At 43.9% G+C, this 12,483-nt stretch overlaps 1 protein-coding gene across 5 annotated transcripts in view; it reads left to right on the top strand.

The window, feature by feature from the left end:
• LRCH1 (leucine rich repeats and calponin homology domain containing 1) overlaps nt 1-12,483 on the top strand; it is a 424,219-nt gene that overhangs the window by 360,810 nt on the left and 50,926 nt on the right. For all 5 annotated transcript variants that reach the window (XR_003856942.1, XR_003856943.1, XR_003856944.1 and 2 more), the window contains one exon: nt 1,564-1,701. Coding sequence is in view for 2 of the 5 variants with exons in the window: in XM_029602883.1 (XP_029458743.1) it covers nt 1,564-1,701 (138 nt within the window). In the remaining 3 variants the exon portion in view is untranslated. The remainder of the gene's footprint in view (nt 1-1,563; nt 1,702-12,483) is intronic.

The raw sequence follows: 12,483 nt of genomic DNA, 5'->3' as shown, positions 1-12,483 counted from the left end.
TTTACCTCTAGGTCACTGATCCAAATCCAGATCAGATTGGTTAGGGACTTAAAAAGGTAGCCTATATGAAATGAAATCAGTGGTTTCAGTGGGTCGTGTGTCCACATCACTTAATCCGTTATCATAGTTGGGCACTGTTGTTGGCACTATTAGCAGAAAAGCCAAAGTTTACACAAACATGGCAACTGAACTACCCTCTCACCTTTGAAGGTAGGCCCTCTAGAGGAGGGTCGAGGTACATAGGCAGAATAGCGTGGGGAAGCTGGCACTGGCACTGTCACTGCCTGTGATCTATCTGCTCTGTGGATAAATAGAGGACTTCATTTCCCAGTGCTGTTAAAGCTTTTCACAAGCACTAAATTCACTAAAAATAAAAAATAAATACATGGTCTTTTTGGGATGTGGTTAAGCGTGATGGCATGGGATGGGAGAAAGAATTGAAGCTGTGGTAGTGAGAAGAGAGAAAGCATGTCTTGCATGGACTAACTGTTAACATCTACGATACAGCATGTTACCTAAGTCAGATGCATTTAAATACACTCCATATACTGTTAGCCTATGTATGTGTATGTGTGTCTGAAAGAGGTTGCAGTTCCACAGATGACCACAGAGTGTCAATATAGCAGAGCATGTAGTTTGACTATTAATCTATATTATTTGAATTTTAAATTACCCCTTTGTTCCTCTACTTCTTCCCAGCTTTGCTGAACCAATTTATCTCCTGTCTAGCTTGTTGAGAATAGTGCCAGGCAAGGGAATATGATCGTGGATTTACACTTTGGAGATTTGTTGCCTGACGACTGACTGACAGCATGCTAGAAAGGAGGTAAATCTACTTGGAAAGACAAACAAATGAAAGGATTAGAAGAGCGAAGCAGCACAAAGGATCAGTTAACTGGCGACAACATTATTTACTGATCAGTCAGTGCTAGGTCAGGGAGCTGATGGAGCTTAAACATAAATGCATCTCTGTGGTCAAAATCAATGAAACTATGTAGGTGCAACCTGCTTTTATGATCCTCAGTGAACTGGAGATTTACGCTGTTTGTGAATGCCTACAGGCAATGCCACTTTTGCTTATGGAGCAGATTGAGCTGCACGCACTGACTCGTAGTTTTTGCTCCTCTTTGGGAAATCTGAACTATGTATCACTGTGTGCCATGGGGTAGAAACCCAGACCGCCTAAAAAGAGTCCTCAAAATGTGGAGCCAATTGGAAATGCACCCGTCCTGCTGTTGAAATCTGGAGAAACAAGAATATAAAAACAAATCCTCCAAAGGTCATAGTACTGGTTTATGTTTCTGGCACAGGATCATGTGTGACTTGCAGCGGCCACAGAATATCTTACGTATCCTGCAATGGATAAAATAAAAAGCTCAAGAAAACAATGTTTTTAAGGTTAAAGCCGGCACACTGTGTCATGCAAGGCACTAAAACACAATTCCATTTGTGGGATTGCACATCTGAATACATGAAATTGGTCTTTTAAAATAACAAATTGTTGACTGATGCCGGATTTATGACTATGAATGATAACATGCACCTCTTGTTTTCCTTTATCAGAACATTGAAGTAAGGTTAAAGATTTGCTTACCTGGAGACCTGGGATCTGCTCTGATGGACGGGGTTGTCCTCTGTCATTTAGTGAATCACATTCGCCCCCGCTCTGTAGGAAGCATCCACGTACCCTCACCAGCAGTGGTAAGTAGAGTATGTGGGAAGTAAAGCAAGTCGAAGTTTACTAAATAATAGTAATAATATGGAATTTTCTTTCCCCTTTCATACAGACAGGATCTTGTGGTGCTCTCTGTCTTTATAATGCTTCAGACATATGTGTACACTTGCCTCTGGTGTGGAAAGTCCTTCTACAATCTTGGACTAAACTTGTACTAATTTTCCATAAAATGAGCCATTGTTGTGTGTTAAGATAACTGACCCTGTTAATCACTTGCTGATGAGGTCAGAGTTAACATAGCTATTATTGCAAAAAATGGAACTGCACCTTGTTCTGCGTGGACATCTGCTATGCAAGCATAGGTCAAGGACTGGTTTACACAATTATGCAGCTCATTACCTCATTTTGCATATATGTGGAAACAAAGTTTGCGATAGTTAAATAACGTGTGAAAAGTGTTGCAAATGAAATAGTGCATGTTAGCCATCCCCATGTCCTGCCTAGGTGAGCTGGTCAATGATAAGGGGAACAGCTCCCCTATGAAGAAAGACTAAAGAGGTTAGGACTTTTCAGCTTGGAGAAGTGATGGCTGAGGGGGGATATGATAGAGGTGTTTAAAATCATGAGAGATCTAGAACGGGTAGATGTGAATCGGTTTTTTACTCTTTCGGGTAATAGAAAGACTAGGGGGCACTCCATGAAGTTAGCATGTGGCACATTTCACTCAACGCACAATTAAACTCTGGAATTTGTTGCCAGAAGATGTGGTTAGTGCAGTTAGTATAGCTGTGTTTAAAAAAGGATTGGATAAGTTCTTGGAGGAGAAGTCCATTACCTGTTATTAATTAAGTTGACTTAGAGAATAACCACCGCTATTACTAGCAATGGTAACATGGAATAGACTTAGTTTTTGGGGTACTTGCCAGGTTCTTATGGCCTGGATTGGCCACTGTTGGAAACAGGATGCTGGGCTTGATGGACCCTTGGTCTGACCCAGTATGTTCTTATGTACTTGATATTACATCTCATATAACCAATAAATATTGGGCACTAACAGCCAATCAAATGTAATCCTCATGTAAACAATTGTCATTCACAAAACTGCAATGTTGTTTATCAACCAAAACAAAAACCCACAAAACCAGAGGGCTGGACTGTCCTTAGTCTGTAGATCCAAAATTGTTCAGAATGTAAATGGACCATATCATAGTCAGTCCCACGTGCACTGAGAATCAATTTCTCAAAAACAAAAAATCTGAGATCTTCAAAGGAATGTCTCATTGTAGTAAAATGTGTGACCAAAGAAGTCTCTATTCTGTTACAATTAAGACAACTCTGATATTGAAGAATACATTGTTTAAGTATATGGCAGATCTTTTTCCCTATATATATCAACTAATAAGGTCACCATATCAAATATATGACACCTTTTGTAAGACAAGAAGTCAATGAACAAAACTTATGTTGAGTCAGCCTAAACAATGGAATCTTATTACCTCTAAATGACCTTGGACAGACAGAGCGCTGTCCACTCAGATAGAGACTAACGTGATCAGAATCTACCAGTTCCGATCTATTGGTCATACTAATCACGGAGTGCACCACCTGATACCGTAAACACCTATCTCATGTAAGTGCAAAAAACAGAGGGGCTTGTAATATTGCATGAAGCTGAAGAGCAGTCGATGGCAATGAATATGCCATTGAATTAAATGAACTGAATGTGAGTGAAGTAGCACACAAATGAGCTGAGATTCAACACCAGAAAAAGACATAGAAGTCAATAATGACTCTTGTTGGGTACATCGTGCTCATGTATATGCATGTTTTATGATGTGTTTAGAGTAACCTCTCTCAAAAAACATTTTTTCATCAATTTAGCTTGTTCCTTAAACTCAACTATCATGAACATAGCCTCCAGAGGTGCAAAAATTATCCCATGGGTAGGTTAGCTCTCAGATGTCTGGGATGACAACTAGATAAATGGAGCAAGATATTCCGGACTGTTTCCTTCCGATATCATTTGTGGCTATTTTAGGCATTTAATAAGCTCTTTTAGAGTTATTTTATAGAAATTAATGGTCTTTTACCCTTACTTCTGGTTTTGCTCTTGATTAGGTTTCTGTAAGAGGTTTGGCTTATTTTTGTTTGGTTGTTTAGTAGGGTTGAGATATCATACAGCAGGAAGGTGCTGTGCCAAATCAAAATGTTTGCAAATGTTCTTTGTCAGCTCTAACACCATTTCGTGCTGTGGAGAAGGATGCTAAGATTCGAACATCATGCTGGTATTGTGCTGATTCTGTACACATCCCCGAGAAGAGATTCTGTAGTGCAAAAATGACTCTAATATTGTTGAATGCCACTGCTATTGTTAAGTTATTTTGTTCATGCTGCTATTAAAGGTCAGCTATTATTCATGTCTGCTTTTATGATGGGAAAAATAATTGACTGAAGAGAGCACAGAGTGGTATAGCAGAAATTAATAATCTTGTTATTTGGTCCTTGTTGTGTGATCCTTAAAGTGATATGAAATTTTATTTTATTTTTTTTAACATCTTCAAGTAAAATATTCACCTCTCTGCTGTCCCAATATAGCTAATGAGTCTTTTGAGGTACTCCCCAATTTTGAGAAAGTTAGCTTACCTGAAGTCTTGGACCCTTGCCTTAGAATGAACCTTCATCTCTTGCATCCTAATATTGCACTACACTGTCCGGTGATCACTGGCTCCCAGATGATCATTCACTGCAACATCAGAAATACTGCCCCATTGGTAAGCAGTACTGGATTGTAATGTCTTGGATTTTGGCAGACGGTATACTTTCCGGAGCAACAAATCTGGTTGGCAGATGGATGCCTCTATACCCCTCAAAAGTGAGTCACCAACAACCACTACCCTCCACACTCTAGGTGCAGTGGTTGCTGTGCCCGCAGCTTTACGGTTTGCATGTCGTGCTTCCTCATCATCATGGGGTAACATCTCCTCCTCCACTTCGAGGGCTGCATACCAGCTCTTCAGTTCATGGGAAATCAGAGCCATGGTGTAAGATCTAGTAGCTGTAGTAATCTGTGTCCAGCTGTCATCTCATGGACCAGTTTCACCTTCCACTCTGCTTGAGTTCTCCATCTTAGATGCCTTGATAAGAATTTCATCGATGTAGTCCTCATTCTCCTGAATGCTTCTCAGTCTTGCCACCTCCTCTTTAAGTTCTGCCACCTCTTTCCTAAAGAAGTCAATCTACAGATATCTTTCACACTGAACTGGTTCCTCACTGTGGATCAGGACATCTTTCTAGACAGCAGTAGAAATATTAACAGCGGCAATAGGTTTGGTGATATGATGTTTCTCAGCCATCCTTCAGTTGCTGGTAGCTTCTGGTACTTGTTGAAAAAAATGAGAAAGAACTGCCAAAGAACCTACCTTTTCATCACCTGTCCTTGAAGTAAAATTAGCTAGCTTGTGGAATATAACTTATATCTCTACCTTCAGGGATCCTGCTTGCAGTCCCATTTGAATATTTGGAAGTATTAAGTGTCTTATCCTTTCAAACTGCAATATACATATTTATAAATTTATGAGGTATGTAGTTTTGGATTGTTTCCTGTTCCTGAAAATATAAAAGTAAACCAGAGCAACTAGAAATTATTATTACCACAAGATCTAATATGATGCTACCAAATAGGTCACAAGAAATTGACTTCATTTGTTTTATTTGCAGAAAATACAGGGATTGTAACTTTCAAACCGGTGTGCAGGCGCACATGTGCGCATATCCATCGGCCTGCATCCAGGTGTCATGCTTCCCGGCTGCGTTGGTGCCGCGACCAGGCCTGCTCACCTGGCATGCCCGTCTACCAGCTCCTCACTCGTAGTCTCCGCCAGCGCTGCTCGTCCACGGCACCCCCGAGCATCTCCAGGCCCATCGGGGCCTTCTTCCTCACAGCACTCCTCGCATCTGGGCTCGGCGTCCTCCACGGCGTCGGCCCCACCCCCTAGCACATGCGCGCAGAACTCTCGGACGTTTAAAGGGTCAAGCGCAGGAAACTCATTCATGGCGCACCCTGATGACGGCCCCCTCAGCCGCCCGAGGAACCCATGCAAATCAATCGCGGTCGTTTGACCCCCAGAGGAACGGCTCCGATGCAGAAAAGCAGGCCTCTGCTTATATTGCGGCGGTTCAGGACACCTTCTTCAAACCTGCCCTGTGCGTCCGGGAAACTCCAAAGCCTGAGCCAGCTTGGGCGCTACTGTTTCTGGCCCTCAACTATTGCTCCCTATCTCCCTCCTAGGGGAGACACGTTCCTTTGCTACCACCGCCCTTATAGACACTGAGGCGAGTGGAAACTTTATCATGGAAGATATTGTTAAAATTCTTCAGATACAGACCCAACCACTAGCAGTACCTCTCTGTATCACCTCGTTCCAGGGGGAGCACCTCCCCGGTCGTATTACTCACCATACCACAACCATTTGCCTCACCGTTGGAACCCTCCATGAAGAGGAAATCTCTCTTCTGATCCTGAGATGGTCCACGCATCCTGTAGTCCTTGGACTTCCCTGGCTCCAGTTACATGCACCCCACTTTGACTGGCAGTTCCTACAACTAACTCAGTGGGGGCCTCAATGTCGAACCGCTGTTTAAGGCAAGTGTCTCCATCCGTGACCATGCTCAACACTGCTACCCTTCCTGGACTGCCTGCTCCATACTCAGACTTACAGGATGTTTTCTCCAAAATAAACGCTTGCCACCATTTCGAGAATTTAATTGTCCCATAGACTTACTACCCGGAACCATGCCTCCCAAGGGCAGAACTTATCCCCTATCACTTCCTGAAACACAAGCCATGTCTGTGTATATTAAGGAGAACTTAGATAAAGGTTTCATCAGACCCTTTAATTCCCCGGCAGGAGCCAGGTTCTTCTTCGTAAAGAAGAAGGATGGCAGCCTGAGACCTTGCATAGACTACAGAGGCTTGAACACAGTGATTCATAAGGATCGCTATCCACTGCCGCTTATTAGCAAATTATTTGATCGTCTGCAGGGCGCACAAATCTTTACAAAATTGGATCTCCGAGGGGTGTACAACCTTGTACGAATCCAACCAGAAGACTTATGGAAGATCGCCTTCAATACGAGAGACGACCACCACGAGTATGTAGAAATGCCCTTCGAGCTTTGCAATGCCCCTGCAGTGTTTCAAAGCTTAATCAATGAGATCTTTCGGGACCTTTTAAACTCCTTTCTTGTGGTATATCTGGACGATATACTAATATTTTCCAAAGACCTAAAGTCCCATCGCTCCCACGTCCAGACAGTCCTCCAACGCCTCAGAGACCATCATCTCTATGCAAAATTATAGAAGTGTATTTTTTAACAATCCAGTCTTCCATTTTTAGGCTCATTTCCAACCGTGGCTTCATCATGGACCCTGATAAACTCCAGGGTATTTGAGATTGGCCACAACCAGTGGGCCTCCGCGTCCTACAAAGATTCCTTGGGATTACAAACTACTATCAAACCTTTATTGCTAACTACTCCTCCCTAGCCGCTCCACTTACCGCCATGACTAAGAAAGGATGTGACCTCCAAGTGTGGAGTCCCAAAGCCCAGTCAGCATTCCACGCCTTGAAGGAAGCCTCCTATTCCAGTCCATGTCTACGTCATCTGGATCCTAAACGTCCTTTCATTGTTGAAGTTTACGCATCCGCCATCGGAGCAGGAGCGGTTCGGAGTCAATACTCCACTAAAGGAACCTTAGTACCATGCTCCTTCTACTCACAATTACACTATAGGGGACCGTGAACTCCTAGCTGTGAAACTAGCCTTCCAGGAATGGAGTCCTTGGCTGGAAGGGGCATAACACAAGTTCACAATTTTTACTGACCACAAGAATCTAGAACATTTAAAGGAGGCCCAACTACTTAATCCCAGACAAGCCTGCTGGGCCCTGTTTTTTGAACGCTTCAACTTCGAACTCCTCTATTGCCCAGCAGCTAAAATCCTCCGAGCTAATGCTCTATCTCTCTCCTTTGAGCCGGAGGAAATACCCGAGACTCCTAGGCACATCATCGATCCAGCTTGCTTATCCATTGCAGTCACCACCACGGTACCAGCTGGGAAGATGGTGGTCCCCCCGCCATCTCCATGAGCGTGTGCTCTGTTGGGCTCACGACTCTAAGCTAGCTGGTCACCCCAGCCGAGCCCGGACTCTTGAGATGCTTCGAAGGCACTGTTGGTGGCCTAGTATGATAAAGGACTCCCGCAACTATGTGGACTCCTGTCCAGTTTGTGCGCAAAAAAAACCTCTGACTGGCCACCCATGGGGCCTCCTCCAATCTCTTCCTGCGCCCATTGAACCTTGGTCAAGTCTCGCTACTGATTTTATTGTGGACCTGTCTCTCTCAAAAGGAAATACTGTCATCTGGGTGATCATTGACCGTTTCTCAAAAATGTCCCACTTTGTCCCACTGCCTGGTCTCCCTTCAGCTCCAGAACTAGATAAACTCTTTCTGACCAACGTATTTCGTCTGCATGGACTCCCACAGGAAATCATCTCCGACCAGGGTCCTCAATTTGCTGCCAAATATTGGAGATCCCTTTGTAAGAAGTTTAATATTACATTAAACTTAACCTCAGCCTATCATCTGCAAGCTAATGGCCAAGCCGAAAGGACAAACCGTTCCTTAAAGTCATTTCTACGATCATATGCCAATGACCAGCAAGATAACTGGGCTGACCTCCTGCCTTGAGCGGAACTATCCCACAACACTCATGTTGCTTCTGCCATGGATGTCTCACCTTTTACGGTAGACTTTGGCCGCCAATCATGCCTACCTCTACCGGTTCCACTCACTTACCTTTACCTGCAGCTCAGTCTACAGCGCAAACTAAACGCAGTCTGTGGAATCGAGTAAAAGAGAGACTAAACCAAGTAGCCGAGCAGGCCAAATGCTTTACTGACGTTCACTGTCGGGCCGCACCACTGTTCTGGCCAGGCCAGAAAGTCTGGTGCCGCGACTGAGCCTGCTCACCTGGCGTGCCCGTCTATCTGCTCCTTAGTCGTAGTCTCTGCCAGCGCTGCTCGTCCATGGCACCCCTGGGGGTCTCCAGGCCCATCGGGGCCTTCTTCCTCACAGCGCTCCTCACGTTGGGGCTTGGTCTAGCTCATCCACTCTGCATTAGCCGCGCACCGTTGCTCGTGGTGGGAACACCTCTCCGATACCTCTCTGGAAGACCACTGGAAGCCCACCTAAGTCCAGGCGGTCCGGGTACCCAAGGGCTCAAGCTGTGGAAACCCTGGACTGTTATTGGTGAAGCTCCAGCTAGCCTCTGTCTCCTTGTGTGCTCCGCCTCCTGGTGGCAGGTGCTCTCTGGGTCCGACCAGAAGTCCGTATCAATCCTGCACTAGGCCAAGGGTCCACCTCCAGCACAACATCAGGGACAAAGCTATTTTCTAACATGAGCACATATATACTCGCATGTTATAAAATAGACTGGCCGCCCACACATGTGCACCAAATTTTAAGTAGGCACATGTATGTGCGCATAAATGACGCATCTACCGCGTAAATCTGGGGATTTTAAAAGGGGCGCGTGCTGACGCTATTCCCAGTTTTACCAGTTTGTCCCAATTCACCTAGTTAAGAGAGAGGTTCTCCAACCCCCCCAGTTTTATAGCCTTCACTCCCCTCAGTTAGCCTCAGTCCTTAAAACCCCACAGATCTTCCTAGTTTTCTTGATTTTTTTAACTTACACGTCATCCATAGTAGAAGTAAAGTTGTATGGCAGGAGGCCTCAGCAAACGCTGAATCACATATTTACGCGCATATCTCAGGTTCACGCCCCAAAATGCCCATGCTCCACCTAGACCACACCCATGCCCTGCCCCTTTTTGAAAACTTCCGAGATGAGTGCACTCCGGGAGGTACACACGTATTTCGGCAGCTTTTAAAATCTGCTCGGCGTGCACAAGCCCAGCATAATCCTATAATTAATGCATGCATCGGGCTTTTAAAATTCACCTTTAAATGAGCTAATTCACTTGCTGTCATTCCTCTTTCTGGTACCAAGCAATATTTTTCTCTTTTATCCTGAAAATTAATTATCTAACGTATCTACTATGGTATTACTAATTAAGCTCCTTATGAACTTTTCTTGTGTGTTTTGATTCCACAGTAATTAAATTTATCTAAATTACTTTCCTGTAATACTCTGCCAAACAAGGTCCGGGTATCTATTTATTTATTTATTTATTTATTTATTTATTTATTTAAACATTTTATATACCGTCCTTCCATGTAATGATCACAACGGTTTACAGAAGTAACATTCATCATTCAACATTCATCTTGACGATTTACGTAGTTAGTGTTCATAAGCAGTAATTAAAATGAAATATTCCAATACATTTTAAATTGTTTACTAAAGATCTAAGATTTAAGGCAGGTAATTCATGATGATCTTATAACAAATATATGATATTCTGTACATTGTTTTAAGATTGTTATGTTCATTTATTATGTTTTATTCCTCCTGCTTTCATTAATATCTCTCATCTATCTTGTTATTTTTGTTCTTTACATTCCGATGTGTTTTTTAAGTTAGGTTATATGCATTTTTGAATAGCCACGTTTTTAGTTCACCATTTAAATCTCTTCCTATCTGGTATCATCCGTAACATCTCGGGTAGAGAACTCCAAAGCTTTGGACCTGTTATGGAAAATACACAATCTCTTACTTGAGTCAGATGTGTACTCCGTATAGTGGGAACAGTCAATAGTCCTTTATTTTGTGACCTTGGTGTTCGCTGAGACGCTTATGGTTGTAGAGTTAACCCTGCCCAATGGGACCTCCATTCTGACTAATCCAGGAACGGGGATTGATCCCTCGCCTGGAAGCAAAAAACTCTTGCGCAGATAGAGGTAGAAACTGTACACCAAGAGAGAAATGCTGTAGTGCTGAGATTTATTTAATTGTGCCGTTTCATCTGACTGTTCATCTCAGTAAAGCTTTCATTTAGGACACTTATCCAAGTGGCTCCAGCTTGGATTGTGGTCACACAGCACACCATAGGGAAAAATACCGCTCTCCAGAGACAACACAAAGCGAGGAAGTAATCCCTAGCACTTGGGCCCTAAAAGTTAACCCTTTCCCCCCATAAAAAGGATCACCACCCTGGGGAAGGAGTCTGTGAGAAGAGCTAGTCTGTGTATTCCAACCCCCTAATTTGTGGGTCAGTCTATAAAATTACAACTGGAGATAAGAGTATGGGGGAGTTGGTGGGAAGGGTGATCTCCTTCCCTTCTACCCTTTCTTTCTAAAGCTAAGAAGAAAAAATGCCTAAGAAACAAAAAAGCAATGCAAAAAAATCCCTTTTTCAAAAAATAAAACAACATAAAGCTATTAATAAAAAAATATCCCCCTTCAAAATAAGGTCCCCACAGCTGAATTCAGCCAGAACATTTACTTGTTATAGATCACCTCCTGCAATAAAGGAGTTTTTTTTTTATTTTTTGTGTCATTTCCACTGGAAAATGATATAAAACCAAACAATACGTGTCATTATGATTTCCCTAGGAAAGTAACAAACAGAAGGATGCCACAAGAGCGTCTTTTTCAAACTTTAATGAAGGAGACGTAAAAATAAAGTGCAAGTGCCTGACTCTGGCCGAGTTTCACCACCTATGGTGGCTGCCTCAGGGGCTACAAACAAACATAAAAAATGTTTAATAGCATAGAAATATCAAATAAATTTAAAAACATAAATAATTAAAAACCACACAGACAAGTAAAAAAATCAAATACAACAATCAGAAAACATCAATATCAATAAATAAATAAATAAATAAATAAATAAATAAATAGATAAAATAGTAATGACAATGGAAAGGATAAATAATAAAAATATAAAATGAATAGAAGAACACTGATAGCAACAACAACTAAAAACAATAAAACATCAGAGAATTCTACCTGAATATGTAAAGAACGTGTTCACGTGATGGTCCGGATAAAGTCAACACTATGGGGCGGATTTTCAGAGACCTGCTCGCGTAAATCCGCCCAAAACCAGGCGGATTTACGCGAGCAGGGCCCTGCGCGCCGGGAAGCCTATTTTACATAGGCCTACCGGCGCGCGCAGAGCCCCGGGACTCGCGTAAGTCCCGGGGTTTTCGGAGGGGGCGTGTCGGGGGGCGTGTCGTGGGGGTGGGCCCGAACCGCGCGGCGTTTTCGGGGCGTGTCGGGAGCGTTCCGGGGGCGTGGCTACAGCCCGGGGCGGCCCGGGGGCATGGCCGCGCCCTCCGGACCCGCCCCCAGGTCGCGTCCCGGCGCGCAGGAGGCCCGCTGACGCGCGGGGATTTACGCCTCCCTCCGGGAGGCGTAAATCCCCCGACAAAGGTAAGGGGGGGGTTTAGACAGGGCCGGGCGGGTGGGTTAGGTAGGGGAAGGGAGGGGAAGGTGAGGGGAGGGCAAAGGAAAGTTCCCTCCGAGGCCGCTCCGATTTCGGAGCGGCCTTGGAGGGAACGGGGGTAGGCTGCACGGCTCGGCGCGCGCCGGCTATACGAAATCGATAGCCTTGCGCGCGCCGATCCAGGATTTTAGCGGATACGCGCGGCTCCGCGCGTATCTACTAAAATCCAGCGTACTTTTGTTTGCGCCTGGAGCGCAAACAAAAGTAGGCTATTCGCGCTCGTTTTAAAATCCGCCCCTATGCTTACATCTCTATTAAGATAGATAAATAGGTGGAGGTCAGCTATATATTAATATGGATCAGTATCTATTAAAGACATGCAAGAAAATATTTTCAA

The sequence above is a fragment of the Rhinatrema bivittatum genome, chromosome 5 (assembly GCF_901001135.1).
Source record: "Rhinatrema bivittatum chromosome 5, aRhiBiv1.1, whole genome shotgun sequence".
In the NCBI taxonomy this organism is placed as follows: domain Eukaryota; kingdom Metazoa; phylum Chordata; class Amphibia; order Gymnophiona; family Rhinatrematidae; genus Rhinatrema; species Rhinatrema bivittatum.
The sequence above is the reverse complement of the archived record's forward strand: the minus strand, read 5'-3'. Positions and strand labels throughout refer to the sequence as shown.